At 41.9% G+C, this 22,271-nt stretch overlaps 1 protein-coding gene across 3 annotated transcripts in view; it reads right to left on the bottom strand.

Annotated features, from left to right (window-relative positions):
* Positions 1-21,362, bottom strand: part of ERG (v-ets avian erythroblastosis virus E26 oncogene homolog) — a 29,572-nt gene extending 8,210 nt beyond the window's left edge. Inside the window, exons 1-5 of one of the 3 annotated variants that reach the window (XM_010295822.1) lie at positions 21,145-21,362; positions 7,412-7,563; positions 4,266-4,469; positions 3,232-3,312; positions 1,082-1,153 (exon numbers count right to left, since the gene is read on the bottom strand). In XM_010295822.1, the coding sequence (XP_010294124.1) occupies positions 1,082-1,153; positions 3,232-3,312; positions 4,266-4,469; positions 7,412-7,563; positions 21,145-21,284 (649 nt within the window). In that variant the 5' untranslated portion in view covers positions 21,285-21,362. The remainder of the gene's footprint in view (positions 1-1,081; positions 1,154-3,231; positions 3,313-4,265; positions 4,470-7,411; positions 7,564-21,144) is intronic. The other 2 variants (XM_010295825.1, XM_010295826.1) reach the window with 2 other exon arrangements.
* Between the last annotated feature and the right edge of the window lie 909 nt (positions 21,363-22,271).

Here is a 22,271-nt window from a genome sequence, read left to right as displayed (position 1 = left end):
CCCCTCTCCCCTCTCCCCTCTCCCTCTCCCTCTCCCTCTCCCTCTCCAAATTATTAGACACATATACGCTGAGAGGGCTGTGTGTACTCAGTGGCACTTGCAGCCTTAAAATACATTTGGTACAAATTTAGTACTGTGAGAAAACTGTTTTGCCTTTTAACTCAACACATCGTAAGATGGTTTTCTGACTACACCCTCTCCATTAAAAGAAAAATACATTTATCAGCCTTTCTTGAAATAGTGCAAAATTCCAACTTCATTCTTAGTTCAGTATTATGCCTTGATAAACATATTGCTATTCTAGATAAGCAGATCTGTTCTTATTCATGATGTATTAGTACAATATGTCCTTATCTTGGACAGATCTTTGATGGGAATGCTCCTGTTTGATGAGACATGTAGACAAACCCATATTAGGTCTCCCTGAGCTCCTGATAGCTTCAGTGTATTACTTTCAGCTTGCTGAAACCTCATGTTCTGTTGTAAAGGTGACTGAAGAAATACGCCTTTGTCATTGCAGTTCTTTACAAGCCCTGCTCATTTCCTATTTTCTATTGTAGTGCCTTAACAATGGCAATGCTTAATTACTTTCTCCAGAATTGCATCCCATGATTTGGCTAATTCCCGTTTAACATTATTTATGCCCCCCCTCCTCATTTTTGACCTTTTTCATGTCATCAAGTGATTGTCCCCAGGGTCTGCTATTGCTCTCACATTAAGGGCACTTTGTTATGGAAAAACTTCTTTGCAGTCTAGTTGAAATGTGACATTTAACTAAAAGGAAAGTCATGGATTAAGCCAACAAAATAGTTTCTTGAGAGAAAACTGAATTTCTGCAAAAAAAAATCTATTTTTCTTTCTGAATGAAAATTATGACTTTAAATATGTTTGATTTTGATGATTGTTTTCATATTTATATATACATATAAATATGTATATAATATATGTATAAAATATGTGTGTGTATTCAAAATACAGCCTAATTTTTATGAAAAGAGAGTTGAAGGAGAAAAAGAACAAGATACTTCAAGAGATTAAACGAGGAAGATCACAGCACACAAAAGGTGGTCATTGTTCATACCTGGCCTGGTTGTAATTCTTTGTGTTGCTTCTGGATAAACTGATGTATTTGGAAAAATAAAAGTGGCACCTCCTAAAGAGAAAGAAGACATAACACCTAAAGATTCATTTTCACAGCCCCTAAATCCACTGATATTTCCCTCTTGTAGTGTCTGCATGAAGACTATGAATGCCTAATTTCTGTCTTAGGACCGTTATATATAAATGTTAATTCTGATATCCTTTGCACCTGTATAAATCCTTTCAAATTACTGGATAAAAGCCTGTGTAAAATCCATAGTAAGGGAGAAGAAAGTCAAGTTCAGGAAATCCCTTCTACCTTCAACACAATCACCTCCACCTGGACAGGTGGTTTCATATCTTCTGAAATAAAACTTCTTTGTCTTCTCTTCGTTAGTGCATACACTTCCCAAAAAGTGGGAGTTTTTCATATTTTCAACGGAGACTGTAGGCCTGGGCCAAATCCTATCAGTGTCTGTGGGAATCTTCTCACAGACTTTGGTCTGCTTTGGGTCAGACCCTCAGAAATCTCATTCTCTTCACAGAGTGAAAAAATGAGAAGTATTGTGCTTGATACAGAAAATGGTATCTAACTTATCCCAGGCATTGAAATTGCTCTAACTACATCAAGAGACTTCTAATGACCATCTCTAGGAATATGAAAAGGGTCATAAGAATTTGTGCAATTACTGCTGTCTTCAAGAAGAACTTCTTTCTAACTCTTTGGGCATCCTTTGAAAATCCCACTCCAAAGTTCTTATGCCAACAGAACAACCAATTTTCCCTATGATAATGATCAGCATGATATTATTCACACTCCCAATGACAGAAATGCAGACAACCTCATTTTGGCGAAATGAATTTCAAAATATCATTGTCAGTGCACACATATAGAAAAAGATAACACATAGAACTGCTGAACAAAACTTGGATAACTGTATGAGGAAACTGCTTGGCAAATTAGAATCTGGAAAGCCAGAGATGGAAAAGACCAAGTCCATCTATTTTTAAAAAGGGCTTAAGGCTTATTCAAAACTCCATCAAAGTCAACGAAAAAATTTTTGTTGGTTTTGGTGGGGTTTGCAGCACACCTACAGCCCACAGTAGGACTTTATGTCAAGTGGCAAAAATCTAATCTCAGTGAGAAATCTTCTAATCTAGTTAATTTTACTAGGAAACTCACTGCTATTTACCACAGTGAAAAAATAAATGAAATATGAAAGATGCATCGCAATTCAAGTTGGTGGGGGTTTTTTTCTTTTGCATTATCCTTTGTATTATCTTTTTCATTTCTCATGAAGATTTGTTATTTCTGGTCACTTTAGGTAACTAATACCCTCAGGCATGATCATGCAATATTCCAAACATCTTTAATCAGTAAGGTATACCATACTATATGTACAATTCCATGCCACCCTCTGTTGTACAACTGCTAGAGTAAGATAAAATTTATTCTGAATTATTTTCATAAATATTTTCAGTCACATCCTGAAAGACAGATGCTTTTGAGGCATGTATTGTTCTCCTACCTACACTCAATACTTTTCTGGGCCAAATTAACGGAAGGGTGAATATTAACAAAAATAATTTTACATTCAGATCAGACTTAGTGGAGAGTCCAACATCAAACTCCATGGAGTTTCCAGCTCAAGTCCCATATAGGTAACAAAAGAGATGATCTAACTGCCTAAATAGCAATTTTATTGAATTATATGATACATATGCATGGGAGGGGAGACAGTCCCCATTCACCAGAGCCCACAGCACTTAGGCATGCACTGAAGCACTTTTGAGCTCCACCAGCCTTCTAGGGATCCATGGACTGGATCTGACAGTACAATGAGACAGAATGAGAAAAGAAGTCCTCAAAGATGAAGGCCCTGAGCCTGCAGTTTATCATGTGTCAGGGACCCCATTCTCTTGTAGGACACAAGAATTTACCAGTAAGGAGACCATTTTTTCATCATCTGCCCTACATGATCTCCACTTTTTTCTCTGTGTCTGTGCATGAAACTCACACACACAGCAAGCAGAGGATACGCTTGACTCCCTCCTGATTTACCATTTCCGTTTTTATCAAGCAACCCATAAAAAGGAATCCTGTGCTTTTTAGAAGATGACCTATAGCAATGGGAGCAGTGCCAGCATTACCTGTGTTTCTAGCATGCATTAACCGTGGAGAGTTTTGTAAGGCCTTATCAACATCATCTGAAGTCAAATGTGGAAGAGGAGCTACAAAACAAAACAAAAAGCAACACCAAAATGAAAAAAAATTGTGAATTATCTTTTTAAACCATATTTTCCCCTGGATTGTTTGAGAGTCTACTGACAGTCAGTTTCAGTCTGTAGTTTGGAGGGAGGCATGTGTGCTACAGCTTAAACTAGGGCATTCATTTATTCAACATTATGAATGCATAATATTTCTGAGTGATTATTGACAGTGTGCGTGTGGAGAAGACTGCACCGCACTGGTGTTGCAATGCTTGTTGTTTTATTCTTTAAAAACCATGTTCACTTTAACTTCTTCAAACTGAGGCAAACCTGCAAAATTTCCTCAAGCTTAGATGAAAGCCTTCAAGCCAGGAATTCACTAGTCCCTTCTTTCCCTTTGAATTGCTAGCCATGCACTACAAGTAATTTGCATTTGAACTTCAGGGGCTGTTCCTTTTTCCCATGATTTACAGAACTTTTATTCAATTTAGTGAAATCTTCCTGATCCTATTCAGAGTAGAGCAAACTGCTGTCAGTCCTTAGAATCATGCCTGGAATTCACTTTATGAATCAATGTTTGCACTCTTGTTTAGCATTCTCATCATTAAAATGGAAAGAAATGAGTATGTGACCAGAAAAAACATTAGCACTGAATCCCATATGATTTTCTTCCTACAGTATGCTGATGAATATGCTGAGTTTCAATTTTATTTTTCTCTGAGATGGACACGTAGAAATAGTGCCTAACTCTTTTCTTCAATGAACATGCATAAAAGCCAACAGAAATTAATGGGAATCTTTCCATCAAACTCAAGAGGCTTTGGATCAGGCTCCCTACTATGTTCTTAGGAACAGCAACATTTGCAACAGACATTTGAAAACCCAGCTAAGTGTATCCACACCATTAAATCTAAAACTGATATCAACCACAGATTGACTGTAGCCACTACCATAATGACAGAAAACTAGCTTACTCTCTCTGAGGTAGTGTAGATGTGACAGGAGGATATCTGCATTATAGCTTGGGGTGAGTCTCTGGAAGTCGTCTTTGGTCATTTTACACAGCTCTTTCCCATCAATGTTCTGGAACAACAAGATGTCCACATCCGGGAGACCATACTCTTTCACCGCCCATTCCAGCCACTGGCGTACATGGTCTGTGCTCCATAACGTAGGATCTGGTGGTATCACAAAGCATAAAATTAGGCAGAGAGGGGATAGTGCTGACCAATACAAAATAAATGTAGACTACAGTTAGACTGGAGAGACCTTAATCCTCTCTTTACTGACTGCTGGAGATAAACGAGGAATTACCTTGGCCTCTTGAGCACAAAGGAGAATAACTATCTATGAAAAACTATTAGGGAAGAGCTGTGAGCTCTGATTACTAACAACAAACCTGCTGCTGTTGAGCTCCTTCTCCCATTTAGTTCTTTTGTCTTGTTATTTTTATGCATTATCACCCACAAGTTAACATAGGCTCCCGTCCTCATGCAGGCAATACTTTTTGGAAAAGTATTTAAGAGAGCTCGCTACCAGCACTGCGACTTGTATATGAATAATTTTTAAAGCCCTCTGTTGAATCTGTATCTTTATTCAAGTGAAATTTCCACTCAAGTCAGAAGTACTGTTTCTTGGGCGTGGGCTAAGTAAGCACTCACAGATTTGGTTAGTTATTTCATAGAGTGGGTCATATTAAAATCCTCTGCATTTCCTTTCCTAGACTGCTGTGTTGTACTGGTGTACACTATGCTATACCTGCATGGGTTTTTACTTACTACCCGAAGTATTGGCAAAACCATCTGGGAAAAAAGCAAGAACTACTCCAGATTTTTAGCAAAACATAAGGCCAAATACCTTGTGTTTTTGAATGAATCCTTGATTTTAACTTAAGCTTCTTTTTTGCTTCTAAACTCCTCCTTCTCTATTTCTCTTCCATTCTACTTTTTCCCTTTTCTTGAGTTACAGTAAGCACCCATCAACATGAAGGTCCCTAAGGACCTGCACCGCACATCTCCATAATAGAAGACAGGTCCTACCGTGAAGAATTTATACTTTTTGCAGAGAAAAGATTAAAGCCTAGGGGAAACAAACTCCTTGAGAGTTTGTGCCTTCCAACCTAAATGACTCCGTGATTCTGTGATATCTGTGCTCTGAGAAAGGAGCACACAGAGGTCAAATGGCTGTAGTCCATCACATGAAAGTCTATAGAAGGGCTGGGACTTGAATGACAGCCTAAATAGCTTTTCTGTGGCTTAACTTTAGTGCCATTCCCTCTCTTTTGACTATTGTTCAAACTCGTCTGAAAGAGGTGGGGACCTCTTTCCATAGGCTAGGAACTATTCAGAGTCTGTCATGCTGTTGCTCACTCCCAATCTTTCACCTGTTAGTGCTTCCCCCTTTCTGATGCTTCTCTTGGCATTTTAAGCCCTTGCAAGTCAGAATATTTAATCTTCTGGAGCTTCATAGGGTTCCTCTGTTCTCTGAAGAGCACCAAAAAACACTTCAAAGAACCACTCCATTTGGTATGAAATACATAGCAAACTAGAGAGATGCAAGTCTGGTGGGTAAACCTAGGGTCTGGATGAGATTGCCCACACCTACAGCAGAGAACTCCAACAACTACCTTCAGTTTGGTTTAAATTAAACAACTAAACACCAGGAAGTTTACCAAAACATTTAGATTATGCCTTCTTGTTTATGATAACTAGAAAGTTACCACAGATGGAAATGTGAATTTTGCTTTTTTTATTCCTAAGCTTTGCCACAGGAGCTGCACACTGCCTATGTGGTAGTCAAACAAAACCAACTAATTTTTACCCATACATTTCTTCTAGGGACCTCAAACCAGTAAAACTGTGTCTGTGACCATCTTGTTCCTTGAATGTCACTCAAATCTACCTCAAAACACACCTCTAGGAATACACTGAGATAAAAAGATCTTGCTGAGCTGAGGGTTACTAAAAGACTGAAAAAAGTGCCAACCACCAAGACAAATATTTAAGAAGAACATTCAAATGTCGTGTATTTCAGTGTAGTCTGCTTCCAGTTGGCAGGACACTTCATTATTCAGTGCACCACTTTTCTGTGCTTCAGAATAGAACTGTCAATACCATTGCAGAGGATACTGCAACATATTTGTCCACAAGTATCTTGACAAATAACTGAAATAATCACAGCTTGCAAAATTGGCCACAGTTCGTACTCTTGCATATCTTAGCAACTGAAAAACTGTAAGAATATTAAGCAACATAGCAGTCACAGAAATGTTTCAGATAGGCACATCTCTGCTGGAGAGGAACTAGCAGCAAAATATTCCCTTCTGTCTGCAGGTTTCAGGTATTGTGTCTATGCTGTGTATATCCAGTGGTTTATGAACACCCATATATGTCATGATGGTCTAATGCTTTGACTTTGGAAATAGGCATGCTAATTATTTTGCAAACTGAGCCAACTACCTTACAGCAGAGGTTTGTTTGGAGGACAAGGCACACAGGAGTGAATGCCTTCTTGTTCAATTAACTGCTGAATCCCACAACCAAACTTGCCAAGACTAACCAAGAATTTCTCAATTTTGCTCTTATATTGCAGTGGAGTTGTCAGTTTGCTTATTAAAATGTTTTACACCACCCAGACTTGGGGGATAACCTAGATAAATGCTTTTGATGCACCGTTTGATTTCGCAGAAGCTATTATGTTTTTAGTTCACTGAGGGCTGGACTGCATTTGGTATTTGCACGGATATCATGTGATACAGCAATCCTTTCTCTCTCCCACACAGTCTGCATCCAGCTAGTCCATGGTGTTAGGAAATGGAAGCGGCCCTTCATTTTGCTCACTTTAGGGTGAAATACTCTAAAAGGAGCTAGAGAAGTCAGATAAGATCTGAGTGCCTGTAATCAGCCAGTTCTGCTGCTGAAATGAGAAGAACAGGTTGACAAGGTGGCTTCCCTATGATATTTCTCAGCTTGTTCTCTTAATAAACCTGGGAAATTACTCCTCTTTTCTTCCTGATCACCGGTATCATATTGCCACTTCTCCCCAAATCTTCTTAAATAATGCTAGTAGACTTAGGGGAAATGTATTTTTTTTCTTGAAATTTTTGTGTAGAAGGTCTAACCTGCTGGCACAATGACTCTTCGTTCATTGGTAGTCATATTTGGGGGTGGAACGTGCTTCTCTTCCATGTAGTTTCCATAGTTCATCCCAACGTTGTCTGAGCCACTAACCATTTTCCCTCCTTTTGCCACACTGCAGTCATCAGGAGAGTTCCTAGACAGAGAAGAGAGGTGTGCTTCTATTATTATTCCAGTTGCTACTAATATCTCCAGCAAAGAATCACGCTGAATAAAATGGAAAAAATGAGACTCAACCACCAGGGCTGGGCTGGCACTGGAAAACTCAGTACCTACCACCCAATGACTCTGCTGATTCCTTCAGTTGCCTCAGAAAAAATGACCAGCCCCAATGAACCATATATTTATTTTTATTTTCAAAGGATCAGGCTCTTATATGTCTCCAAACACATAAACACTAATGATTTATGTCCAGAGACCAGGCTAGAATGCAGGCTTGTTCATGAACTTGCTGAGCCTGATAGCTGCAAGTAGCTGCACTTTTCTCTCCAAACATCTCACAGACAACTCGGCAACCATAGAGATGCACATAATGCAAATTTTCTGAGGGAAAATTATTCTTAGTTGTCATTGTCCAAGCCTTCAACAAGGCTTGTCCAAGGCTTGGACAGCTTCCCGTCTCCACTGCTGTCATTGTTTCATGTGGGACACGTATGGCCTACAGAAAAGGCACATTTGCCAAAGCCATGATTCAAAATACCACACGCATGACTGGAAAAACCTTTCAGCTCCTGACTAGCACAGTCTCCATGGTACTGTAGTCAAAAAATGGAAATCTGCAGAGGATCTGCAACAAGACACCTCTTTAATTTTGGCTTTGCTTTCTGAATAGAGTCTTTAGGTTTAACATCCCACAGGGGGTTCCCTAATGGCATTTTAATTGCATCACAGTTTTCTCTCTGGCAGCCACAGACATATTTGTCCCTTAATTTAATGTCTACAACGTGTTTCATCAGTGAGAGAAAAATTATTACAAAAATCAAAATAAAGAATAGAGCCACAGGGAATACCTTTAAATGTAAAGACGCTGTTTGGCAAGGGAAGGAGGGTGTTAGTTGGGTTTTGGTTTCTTTAGTGATACATTACTAACAAGCTTTCTTTTAGTCCTACCATTTAACTCCTGAAACTGTATTATGGTCTTATTAAACAAGCAGCAAGTCAGGTTGTGATGCTTCATTTCAGTTCCTTGCAAACGAACTAATTTGCAGTCCAGAGAACAAGAGAGCCTCCAAGGACCCAGAGTCCTCAAAGCATGTTTCAGGATCTGCCCCCTGCCCCCCAAATGTGTTTCACCCAGAGCCTCTTGCTCTCCCCAGCTCAGAAGTTCCAGCTCTTGCTGCAAGTGTTGGGCAGCAATGCCACTGTAAGCCCACCAATGGTCAGTATACAGATGCTTTCCCCGAAGAGTTTTGTTTTTGTATGAGGACAAAAGAGGAAAAATAATATATTTTGGACCACTGCCTGCTCAACATATGCCAAAAGGATGTGGCAGACATTTTATTCAATGCCCAAGGGACTTGGTTGTCTTGACTGCTCAGAGCTACCATGGGTCAGGAACTAATGCAGTTATAATTCTTACATGTGTGTATTAAAAAATAACTAGCACTTGGAAAGCTGAAAAGATTTAGTATATATCTTAAATACTGAAAGTATATCATTTTTTTTCTATGCAATGTTGCTACTAATTGTACCATGTTGTAGCAATGTATATATTAAAAAAAAACAAACTGCTGATGGCTTTCAGTTTAAAAATAAAATGTATCACAGAAACCATTCAATGGGTACTGTCATCTTCTCTAGGAGAAGGAACAGGGCACTGAATGTTGCCTAGGAAATGTTGGCTTCACGTGCCTTTTTCAGGTATAAAATATCTTGGGTGCCACGTAACATATTAAATACGAAATCTGCCTTGTGTAAAGGTCCTATAACTGCTTTGTCAGCCACAAGACTGAAAAATAACCACAAGGGAAGATATAGTCAGCACATGGTCTTGCCTATCATTGAGTGGTGGTCAATTTAGCCTTTCCCCTCAGAACCAGACTACTTATGTGTTATTCTTTCAGGTTTAACTTTTCTATCCCACTACATACCTCTGAACATAATTCTGCAATGCAGCTCATTTCTGTCTAAACAGAGCTAAGCTAAACAAAGTATCTTTTCCTTTCAGATGTAAACATGTTGAAAAAGAGCTTTTGTAATGATTGCTTGTGACTAAAATGTTGACCTTTTCTGTTTAACAACTACAAATGGCATATATGCATAAGTGAGTTTGCATACTATAACATGTATTTTTGGAAACATCATCCAACTCCTGCCCTTATACCTGTGCAGAAGCCCACCTTGACTCCCAAGGTCACTTATGTTACAAAGACAAAAGAAAGGACCATTTGGCCCATTCAGTGACTTTTTTGGGTTGTTCTGAGGAACCAGAGAGCTAGCAGCATCCTTTGGCCTAACTGACACAGTTACTTTATTTTGTTTTTCTTTGAAAAGGAACTTGGGATATAGGGACATCAAAGTCTTGCTGCTGATGTGAAATATCACATCAGTATTAGCCTACACCACTTCTATGGGCAACTGTGCATTAAAAACAGTCTTGTAAACACTGAACAGTAAATTATGTGAAAGGTCCAGTAGTAGCACACAGCTTTTGGCAATCTGACAGGGCTTCTGAGCTGGTTTTCTGATCTGAATATAAACAGACAAGGGTGGGGAAGAAGATCATAAATAAGTCATAACTTTTCATTAAAATCCAGAAGCAGACGGTCAAGGGTTTTGGCTTGGGTGGACAAGCAAATCCCCAGTTCAGCAAAACTTCTAAGATGATTCTTAACTTCAAGCATGTAAGCAGCTCCCATGGAGCTAACAGGACTACTCAGGTACTTCAAATTGAGCGTGTGCTTGTGCACACCACTGAACCAAGGCTTAATTCAAATGGCTGGAACGGACTTCTATGGTATAGAAAGCAAAACTGAAAATGCAAGCAGACACTACAAAATTATATTTTTAGTGCCTAGAACAACAAGAAAGTGATTGTTTTCAATGGCTTTTTTTAGCACTTTCTGAGTCTGCTTTATTTCTGAACCACCGAGGGAGCAGGGGCAGTGGAAAAGCAACTTCGAGAAAGTGTGCCCAGTGTAAAGGGTGCAGCTTTGCAGTGATTCACCCTCAGCTCCAGGTCTGAAATGAAACCCAAGATGTTTTTCTTCACAGCTGCATGTTATTTTTACCCTTTGTAAATGTACTGAGTTACACCTGGAATTTAAAAAAAAAAAAAAAAACAGCCAACAAACATGGAAGGACTACAATCATGCTACCCAAGAGCACTTTGTCCAGTCCTGAGCTGATTCAGCTCTGATTACTGATAAATGTCTACTGAAGAAAGTATTTCTCCATGGGTCCTTGGACCTGGAAGCCTCGCCTTTATTCGGGGTTACTTAGAATGAAGCTGATTTGATGGTTAAATTTAGCGCCCACTCCTACTGAAGCCGATTGGAGGCTTGCCAACCATTGACTCTGATGAAAGCAGATGTAAGTTCATAAATAAGTGTATGAAACACATTTTTTCCTCTTCACTATGCTACTATTTTCCCCATGTGACATAAAACACCTGTGTTGTGTTAAAATGCAAGGTGTCAGAGAAACATAGATTAGAAATCAGCAAAATTTTACGTGATCTCTGTGACATTCCCATAATATAAGCCCCTCTATTTAACATTTCTGAATTTCAGAGGGAAATAAATGAGAAAAAATTGTATTCTCCAAATATCTACATATCTTTGTAAGTTTATTTAATAACCACAGCTTGGATAACTTCCTTACAGAGGCTACCTAAAGAAAAGGGGTCTCAGGAGAGTAGCGTGATGTAAGGATATCTCTGAAGAGTTTTCCATGCATGGTCCCCATCCAGCCTGTGGCTGGTCAGGTCAGAGGACATGCTGGGCTACCAGGAACTTTTCTTCTGTAAGGCTCTGGCGAACAGACCATGACACTGTACTACAGGATACAGATCCCCCTCTTCACCTTTCCTCTCCCATCTCCTAATGCCAGCAATCTGAGAGAGAAGGGAAGGGCCCCAGCAGGGCTGCAACGTCCTTATGTACAAGAGGGACAGCTGTGCAAAGCTAGCTCCCTCAGATAATTTGGGCCAACATATGTAAATTCGTATTCAGCCAAAATGGCATCGTGTAAAGGTCAGCTCATAGTGTATTGCAAAGCGTGCTCAGGCTTGTCTCCATTCACTGCAACCTCTCAAGTTGTAGTGAATTTGGTCAGCGCTTCATCCCAAAATGGTTTGTCACTGAAAAAGTGGCCCATGAAGAAAAAACCAAAACTTCCCTGAGATTTCTTACTTTGAGGTACATTGATGTTTCTTAAATCACGCCTGACATACTTTAGTCCACAGTATCAATTCGAAGGGTCACACAGCTGCAGCCCTAAACTCTCTTCCCTGCTCCTCTCTGTATCCTCTTCCTCTTCATGAATCAGTGTGATTCACATCTCTGAGACCTGTCACAGCAGTGAGGTGCAAAGAGGGGCCCTGCGGATCTCCCTTTGGGGTCCCCTTTGGCAGCAATCACTGGGGACAGCCTGACCCTCCCGGTGAGAAGGAGCCTGTGCTCCTCAGCTGCCGGAGCAGGAGTATGGCTGCACCAGCGGCTTTGCAGAGCCTCAGGGGCTGCTTCCCTGGCACCAAAGGTGATCCCCATGGTCGCAAAGGGAGACTTTGAAAAGCGCTTTCAGTGCTGATACTAGAGGCCCCAACACTTGTTTTGACAGAGCTCAGTTTCCACCATCACACTCATCACCCAGAACCACAGCTGGATGTGGATGCCCAGCTTCTTCTGTGCGTACACCAGGCCAAGCCCTGCAAGTGCAGCAAGCCCTCTACTCCTGTGCAGGCACCTGCCCTTAAATCTACTGCATGAGCAACACCATGCTTAACCTGCTGAAAGGAAAATAATAGTTTTATTTTCCCTTCCACAGCTGCTTGTGAAAGCAGCACAAAATTCCCTGCAGAGGACTCCAGCATAACCGAGGCATTAAAGCACCAGAAAATGTACGTAGGTCAAAATACCCCATAGGTGCTCAGACAGGCTCTCGCACAACTGCTTAGTGACCTGGGCTGGGGAGCTGCTTCCCCAGCAGGTACGCCAATAAGTAAATAAATGGGTGGGTGGGTAAGTAACTCAGTGCTTAGCTATAACCTGAGTCACTCCCCAACCCACGTGGGGCAGCTGTGTGAAAGCGATGCTCGCCCACGGGAACGGGGACGGCTGGGATGGGAGCAAGCTGCCGAGGTCTGTGGAAATGAGGGAAGCCCCTTGGGAACCGCGCTGCTGGCTAAAGCTGGTTTAAGCTGATGCTGAAGCCATGGTGACAGCCTGTTTATCTTTGCTATAAGGTGAGTGACAAAAGCAATCTTAAGAAGACAAAAGAAAAACAAAAAAGGAAAACTGAAGTCCTCACTGGGCCACGCAGTCATGGAAGTGCACTGCTCTGTGCGGGGCTATGCAGGGGCAACCAAAACAGTCTGAACAGACCTGGGCTGGGGAGAGGCTGGGATTGGGGCAGCCCCACTCTAACACATCCCTGCAGCATCCACGACAGGGGCAGATACCGCTGTGTGGGTTGCCCTGGGCTCGGTAAGTGCTGAGGGTTACATGGGGCCAGCCCAGGGGTCACTCAGAGATGTCACAGGGAGACACGTAGAGGTGCCTTCAGTTCCTTCCTCCAGCAAAAGGAGAAAGCAAACACCACATGACAACACATGCAATGTTGTTGGCTTTCTGTAAGCAAAACAAAAGATGCTTGTTTATTGAGTTGTATACACAGCAGCCATTCATTTTCAATCAAACAACAACTTTTGCTAATTGAAACAATCTTTTTTTTCTTTTTCTTTTTTTTTCTTTTTTTTTTTTTGCTTAACTTTCTGGGGCTATCTTGTGGTCCACAGCTGCTTCGAGCCTTAAGGCCATCATGGCAAATTAAGGCAGTCAGCGTCTGGCTCACTAGAGGCCAGTCAAGCTATAAATATTACCGGCCTGGCTCTTTGTGTTCACAATGTGGGGAAACAGCTGGTTTAAGTTTGACTGCACGTTGTCATTTCTCCATTAGTGCAAACACTTCAATATTTCTTATGTGTGAGGTTGGAGTGAAGAAAGGGAAAGAAGGGAAGGGGGTCACTAAAAGCCAAAGCTAAGAAATGATGTTCTGTATATACATAATTTACAATTAGATTGCTGCCTGGGAGAAGGCTGAAGTCTGACATGGTGATAGCTAGGCCAAAGCCACAATGACTTCCCAGTTGGCCTATAACTTTCAGGACCTATTTTCTCTTGTTTTTCTTTTATTATTTTTATAGAAATTCTATTATAATAGTAATGGATTACATTTCTCAAATTGTATTTCATTTCAAGAGCTTGTAAGACTGTTGTATTTGTGGTTTCATAAAATACGAAATAGCAGGAGACAGCGCCCTTCCCAAACCACATATGCCGTCTTTTGTGGGCAGGGATTGTATAGAAAGTTAGCAAAGTAGAGCTTGCCAGGCATAAACAGAAGTGACATCTTGTATGGAAACCATAATCCCCCGTGTCTGTGGAATGTCTGCTGATTTTCATGATTAGTATTATTGGGCTGTGAGGCCAAAGGGTGCGAAATGGTAAAGTCAATGATTAGCCACTTTTCTTTTTCTCAGTAACATTCTGCTTTGTCTTAGAATGCCATTCCCAAGCTTTAAATACCGAACACTGCCACTGATATAACCCTGATTAAAATAAAACACCTACTAGTGAAGGAGGAGAGGAGAAGTGTCATCTCAAATTGAAATGAGGTCAGAGACAACCTATCTACCGGCAGTGCCTGTGCCTTGCTAGCCCAGGGGAACACCACAACCACCAGCTCTAAATGCTCTAAACATAGTAAACACTGTACTGGAAATAAAGCAGTAATGATAGCAATAGTCATAAATAATGACAGTAATCATAATTCTTGTGGGGTCCTATGTCAATATTTGAAGACTAATTTTATATTTCACTACCCATATGAGAGCTTTTGGTTGCTTAGCACTTCTGAAATTCTGGCTATCCTCATCTCCCTCTAAACTCCTGCAGCTAAGCACACAATTTAAGCATCAGTGGTCAATCCAAAATGTAACCATGCCAATTACGAAAGAACACATTATCCCACAGTGGAAAGCTTCTTAGCTAGCACCTGCCAGCCCAGCACCCCCCAAAACGCTGCAAAAAAGTAGCTATAGTAGTGGTGAGCTGGCTTTGTTTTCCTCCTTGGCAACACGTTTGCCTCAAGAACAAAGCCAAGCCATGCACACACACACACACACACACACACACGCTAATGTTAAGCTGGTGGATTTTCAGAGCGAAGAGGAACTTCTTGAAGTAGTCACACATAAAGCCCTACATGGAGAAGATCCTGAATTTGCTTTTTTTCCACTTTGGTAGGCAGCCACTCCACCAACCACCCAGTCAGTGGGAAAAAAAGATTATCAGTCTGACATAACTAACAATACGTCTTTTTACCCAAGATTAATGTTACTTTATATAGGCAACTCCAGTAAGTGCATTAGGAAAGTCATCATCCTCTTAGAGAAAAATCTCCCAACTTTGCTGTGGACTGACGTAGGGGCTGACTGAAGCCCTGTTGGAGACAGAAGAGAGAGCCCCATTGACGGCCATGGGTTTTGGACCATGCTTGTTGTTTAGTCTGAGCTGAGGTTTACCAACAACACCAGGGCTGCATGCCGGTGGTGCACCACCAGATGGGGAAGGGATGGCAGTGAGCCTCAGCTGCAGGGCTGTGCGCCAGCGATGGAAAAAGCCACGCCCTTGAAAAACAAGTGATGTCAGGGTGATTACTGCAGACAGCTCTGTTTCTCCACATGTTGGACGCAAGGAAGGTGGGCAAATGCTCTAACTAGATCCACCAGTATCTTACCACAGACTGAAGCATAATGCAGAGGTGCCTCATCTAACTTAAAGCATGTCAGCCTGGATCCTAGGAGCATGATGGTCCTGTCATGTTGGCAATACAGAGCTCCATAAGGATATGGATATCCATACCTTCCTTAGTGGCTGGGCACATGGCTAGGCTGCCTGATGTCTCTCAAGTGCTACCCATTCAGATTTTCTGGTTTGTATAGCACAAAGTAGGAAACTTTACATGAAGGGGAAAAGAAAAAAAAAAAAAGCACAACCAAAACTTGAGGTCACTCTTGACTCTTTTTGAAAAGTCCTCCTGTGTGTCAGATGCACTCAACCCAGCTAGTACAGAGGCTCTTTGATGAAAATTTAGAACACTAACATGCAAAGAAAAATGGTATTTCCCAAAAGACCGAGCACAAAAGATATATTAAATGAAAATTTCATTCTCAAATGGTTTTCGAGCAAAAATTGGTAGCACAAAACCAACATTTTGCACATGATTAAATCTTAATGACAACTAATTATTTCTGGCATTTCTTTAAAACTTCTGTATCAGCCAAGCTGATGTTGGTAAACTGCTGTGCTTTCAATGCAGTTAACTTTCAAAACGCTGTTTCAATGAAATCATCACACTTCTCACGGCAAGTGAAATTTATCTATCTGTGGCCTGAATAAGACTCTATGTTCCACTTCAGCCTCCCTTAAAAAGATTGATTGATCACCTTCCAGTAAACGTAGTTCTTCCAAGCTACCTTTGTACAGCTCAATCCATGGGCATGGTGGACTTCCATGCTTGAGTGTATCCAAAGACCACTGAGCAATCCATGGATTTAAATGTTAAGCAGTACCCAGGGCCTCATTGAGAGCATTTCCACAGGAGTGCATTTTACCCTAAATGCATAACATGAGTTGCATTCATTCATTGTAACAGAATTGCTCATACTTAATTTGATAAAACACGTAAAGAACAATAAACAGAAAAGTAAGTAACAGTACGACATATGCAATCTCCGGATTTATATTATGGTGTTTTACTATAACAGGGTGAATCTTCTGGTCTGACTCAAGAGCAGTAAATAGCAGGAAACAATATTATTACATTCAGGTGAAAGATTGACTATATGGTGGCACAAAAGGTCTCATTAGATTTATGTACCTGGAAGAAATATGATGTCTGTACCAACATAATGAATTCGAATATGCAACAACAGCAAGGCAAATGACAGCTTTAAGTTAAACTTTTCTTGCTTTATTTAATTTAAGGTAGGCCCTTAGGCTATATTTTTTGGTGCTGTGCAGCAGGGTTTAGCTTTAAAAACAGTTATTGTTAAAGAAAACTGTGTAGCTAATCCCTCTGCAGCACACTGAAAATAACCCTTTAATTTCCTTCTAATGTTATTTCTTCGGTATTCACAGGAATGACAGTTTTGAGACTGTTATGTTTTAGATTAAATGTAGGGCAATTACAGCCAAAATCTGGGGAGAGTCTTAGCAGAATGAATACTTTTCTGCTTTGAGTGGGTACTTAATTTTTGACATGTAAGAGGTTCAGTACACTGCTAAAATTTTATACTCCTTTCCAGATGACAGAAAATATGACCAGGAAGCAGCCTAACACAGTGAGAAGCGAGAGCTGCACAGCAAAAATCATAAAGCTAATTATTCTCTGGTTACCACTTTGTGGGGTCTGGTACCCTGTTTTGCATCTTCTTTATACCGTATTATTTAGATCCAGGCTCCCACATAGGAAGACGATTACAGAGGATGATCTGGAGATCCTAGAGGTAGCACTTCTGTGGCTCTGCAATGTGCCTGTGGTTTTTTTGACTCCTTTGGGACAACCCAGATTTTAAAATCGGTGTAAATAGAGCAGGTGCAGTTTTACTAAAAATGAAAAGCAGCTCCAAGCTCTCTAGCTACTGCATGTGTTAATTTTTAACATATGAAGCATTTTTAAGAACTGAGCATTTCATTTAAGGAAATAAATTTATGGACTGCAAATGAGCAGGGTGGGGAAGGCTTCTGCAGAAAAGAAAATGCAAAGTAGCCTACAGAATGACAGGGTACCACTAACCTGCACATATAAAGTGTGGCTGATATAATGTATATGACAAACAGCAGATAACCTGTCAGAAAACCAGTGAAACGCCAACACAGGTAAAGGCCTAGCGGGACTTCAGTAAGGAACAAACGCTTTTCAGATTTGTAAGAGATGTATATATTGCACTGATTTGTAGGCTATTTTTTAATTCAATAGAGAAAGAATTATATTTTTTCCCATTATATTTTCAGCCAGAATGTGCCCTTTAGAAAACCAGTGTTCTGATCAAAAACATTTTACAGTTCAGAGCAGTAACTCATACAGCCTCTTCTGGCAGCGTAGCCCATGTGCCAGCTCACATGCTTGTTCCTATTGGGAAACAATGGCCACCCCCGAGCAGCTCATTTTCTAAAGATGGCCACATTAAGCACCTCTGAGTGATGCTGTCCAGAGAAAAATTAAGACCATAGTCTTCATGTGCTACTCAGCTGATTTGCATTAAACTCCAAGTCCTAACAATGAAGTAGGTAGACCTAATGCTATTTTTTTTTTTAAGAGAAGGTACACAAAATTGCTTCTTTTCATCTCATTACTTCTGTAGTAGTGGCAAAGGTGGTCAAGATGGTGCAAAAGTGTGTCACTGGGGTTCCACATGCCTTGGCAACTCCTGGGTGCCACCTCTTCATAACAATTAACACTTCTGCTAGAAAAGTATGAATCAAAATTATGCCTCATGACTAATCAAAAAAGATCAATTTAAAGACAATTCCCCAATTCTCAGATTATACATCCTTGCAAAAGTAGATGCCTGTTCTGCTACTAGCAGTGCAGACCATATTCACAAATGTTTTATGCAGCTAGTGCGGAGACCAGGATACCTCTGAAGGAAAGGCAGATACTCCTCTTCGCGAGGGGCAACTCAGGCAGCCTAAACCAGCTGCCAATTTCTGTCTATTGGCTGGGCAGGTGGCCAAAGTTATCACCCTAAAAATGATTCGATGCATGCACACACTGACAGAAAATAGCATGAAGGAAGGAGAAATGATAGGCTTTATGAAGATATGTCTAAATAGCCTGCTTAATTCAGGGCTTTTGAATACTTACCCCTCCCTGGAACGTATTTTGAGTTCACATATACAAGATGAACATACCTTAGATTTGGGAGATAGAGACAGCGAGCCCTGCCAACCTGAGCGCATGTCCCCAGCCACCAGGCTGTAAAACATACTGAACTCAGGCCTGCCCTGTCCGGCCTGCTGAGCGGGCTGCCAGGCAGGCAGCGGCACGTGAACTGCAGGCTCGGGCGAGAGACGGGGAGCCTAACTCCAGCCCTGCAGCTGGGACGCTCTGCTCTGGTGGCTGCGCTGCGGTTCCCCGCTCCCTGGGTCACTTCTCTTTTTATCCAACAACAGCACAGGCCCCGGGAGAGAAGCAAAGGCATTGAGCACCGGGTCTCTCCCAGCTGTGTGCCCAGACACACATCCATCCACAACAACACTTTCAGGCCTTTCGGATAGCAAGGCAGGGCTTGGCTGGCCCCCCAGACACCCCGCAATGGCAGGGGTGCCTCAGGGTGCCTTGGCCCTCTCTGGACCCAGGCAGCCCCTGCAGGAGCCAGGTGCTTTAGTGCCTGGAGCTGTCTGTGTTCCCAAATCAGGGCTCTTACCAGTCTCTACTGGTTTGGGGCATGCTGGTGTGTGACAGCACATTTTCTACACCGTGCTCTCACCCACCAGCTATATGGGTTTGCCTGGAGACCCAATTTAACTGATCTGACTATGAGCACACATTTTGGACTTGGTAAGGGTCCTGACCTCCTAAATCAGAGTATAATCCTTACCAGGGTTGCTAACAAGGATTAGACTCCACTAATAAAAGACAGTATTACTGCCTATGTTTTTTTCCTTAAACCATCACAGCAAAGCCAAATAGCTGTGATTCACAAACTGAGCTCTAATATTCAGGCTAGTTATGTATTTTAGGAACCCAAGACAGCAAATTCATAATTCTGGCTTGATTATTTTTAAAATGTGATTGACCAACAATTTCAAATGGATCTGCATCATCTAGACTCTCCCTTAAGATCTGTGAGTATGTCAAAGTAGGAGTCTGTGTATGACCAACTTTAGTTATGTATAACATTACAAATTATTACCACTAATCTCAGTAACAATTAATACTAATTATCTACTCTAATGCACTTTATGGAGTTTACACTAAGAAAAACTCTGATCAGTTCTCTTACAGAAATGCCAGAACAAATACTTAGAAGTAATTTTAGGAAGCAGGTGAAACTGGTTTTGAATCAATACTCCACTTGTGATTATACCTGTGTATTTGCTTAGCACAAAAAAAGAAAAAAAAAACCCTCCATTAAATTGGTTCTGAGTAAGTTCTGAATAAGCAGGCTTACAAGAAGACTTCCTCTAATTCTTTGTAACTTCAGTTCACCATTTATTTCTACGATCTCAAATTTTTGGCTATTCACTGGAAATTCTGATTTGACTTCAGCACAATTTTCATGCTTACCAGTGAGAAGTGTAGGTGTGATAAGCTGTCAAACCACTTTGCCCTGCTTGTGGTGCTCATCACATTAGCACAGCAAGTGTGAGCAGTAACCACAGTGCCTGTGGCTGAGGTTTTTCTAAACAACTGATGCTGGGAGGTGAGATTAGTAGGCAAGTGTTTATGGCAGAGAGATGTGAAGGCACAGTCTTCACTGGTACACCACCAACAATTATGAGCAACTGACTCTTTCTGGACCTCTGCCCGTCAGCAACACCAAAGGAAAACTGTTTTGACAGTCAGGCATTTTAAACAGGAAAGCACTTGTTTGGATAGTTTCCTAAAAAAAAAATAATTGTCATTGTGCTTTTTCAGATGAGAGAAATCCCATAGAGTGCTCCTGTGCTTGGGAGAGCTACCAGTCAATATCGATAAATTCACTGCATTACATCGATACAATTCTCCTTCATGACGACATTCATGAAAAAGGTCCTGAGACAACAATTAATGCACTGACATGCTATGGCTACTGCCCATTGAGCTGAGAAATTTCTTTTTCTGTTCCTTTCTACTCCCCTGCTTGCCTCCATACATATGCTGTTTCTTCAGCATGAGCTCTTTTTAAATCCAATGCCACAGTTACGATTTTTGGCACTACATTTACAGTAAATATGAAAGTAAAGATCAATAGATCAATCCCTCCACCATTACAAGAATTTATTTCCTATGCTTCTCTGTTTGGTTATGTTTAGAGCAAATGCAACTGCCAAAATTACTGTATTTTGACAACTTCCATTGAGTGTTAGATCACATATGAGTGTTAGATCACATGCGCCACACCCTTAGATGGATCAGTGGCGCTGACCCAGACTACAGCAAACTCCCATTTTGCTAACTTTAGTATACGCTCTTTCACCTAGCATGCAATGCAAGTTCACATCCAAAATGATCTACAGTCAGGGGAAACACACAAAGGTACTGCACAAGCTTATGAGAAGATGGTGCCTGTAGCACAATTTGAAACCCACTGTAATACCTGAACGGGGCTGGCAGGAGTGACTCACAATGTACGGGAGACCTGTAGACTTTCTGCGACAGCATCTGGTGGCCAGATGGCATAACTTGGGGCATCTAAAATGGTGCTAGATTCATGGGTTTAGACAACTGAGCTATACCCATCATGAGGAAAAGTGTACTTGAGCCACAGTAACACTGGCCTTATTACCTTGACCCATTAACCTGGTTTGGGTTACACTCCATCTTGATGGTGACTCTGGCCGGGGGTTGTGATAACCAGTCTTGCTGGGGAACACGCGGACTCATCTTTGACGTCTGCCCATATTCACTGGAGGAGGAGGCCGTCATCTCTGTCTTTGCAAGGTGGGGTGATCCGTAGGCACACTCGAACAAGGACTGGTCTTCACTCACCACTGATAACGCTTCCTGCAAACCAGAGAAGAGCAGTCTGTGTGACCATGTTTCAGAGCAGACATTACAATACCCTCCATGGGAAAAAGGGCTTGTCCGTCTCACAAGAAGATGAACACCCAGTCACTTGCTTAAATGCCCATTACTTTTTAGGCATGCCACTGCTGTTGGTGGACGTGAGGACTCATGGCGCCAGACACGTATGGCAGGAGGACAACCTGTCCCATGGGAAGACCATTCCCACCAGCAGCTGAGAAGGTGCAGAGACATACACTAACAAACACTTAGGAATAGTGGCTGGGAACTGGGAGAGAAGAGAGGGCAGGACAGGCAGCGAAGCTTGGGCCTCTGGCATCCCTGGTAGGGATGCGGAGGGCCAGATCTGCTGGGGGCGTAAGCAAGCTGCCGTTGCTGCTTTAACTGCCCCTGCAAGAAGTGACTGAAAGCCGTGCCTTGCTGACTCACTGGGAGCTCCTCTTCCTTCCTCTGGGACCGAGGCCAAGTCCCTTCTGGACAGGGAGTTGAGACACAGTTGGGCACAGCCTCCAATCCAGGGACCCTGTTGTTTCTTCCAGGATCCTCTGCTGGCTTCGGCAGAGGTGCCCATCACCATCCCTGAGAGGACACTATGCCCAGCAGCCGCCCCTCTCTCTCTCATGGCAGCCCTTCCTGGCAGGCCGGCCAGCGGGCATCCTGCTCCATTGCTGTGGGAAAGGCTTCCCCGGCCACCTTCCCTCACCGTGGCAGCACTGTGGTTACGGCCCTCGAGGGTGGCACGGTTCGTCGGGGCCCTTGGTGGCAGGGTGGCTGCCATCACAGCTGGCTGGAGTAAGTGTGTAAATGGACGGTAACCCAAAGTGCGACTCCCTCCTCCCACCCCGGCACTATGGCTCTGCCCTGAGACGAATCAGGGCAGGGGCCAGC

Source organism: Phaethon lepturus, unplaced genomic scaffold (assembly GCF_000687285.1).
Source record: "Phaethon lepturus isolate BGI_N335 unplaced genomic scaffold, ASM68728v1 scaffold12491, whole genome shotgun sequence".
In the NCBI taxonomy this organism is placed as follows: Eukaryota; Metazoa; Chordata; class Aves; order Phaethontiformes; family Phaethontidae; genus Phaethon; species Phaethon lepturus.
This window is presented reverse-complemented; position numbering and strand designations above follow the sequence as displayed.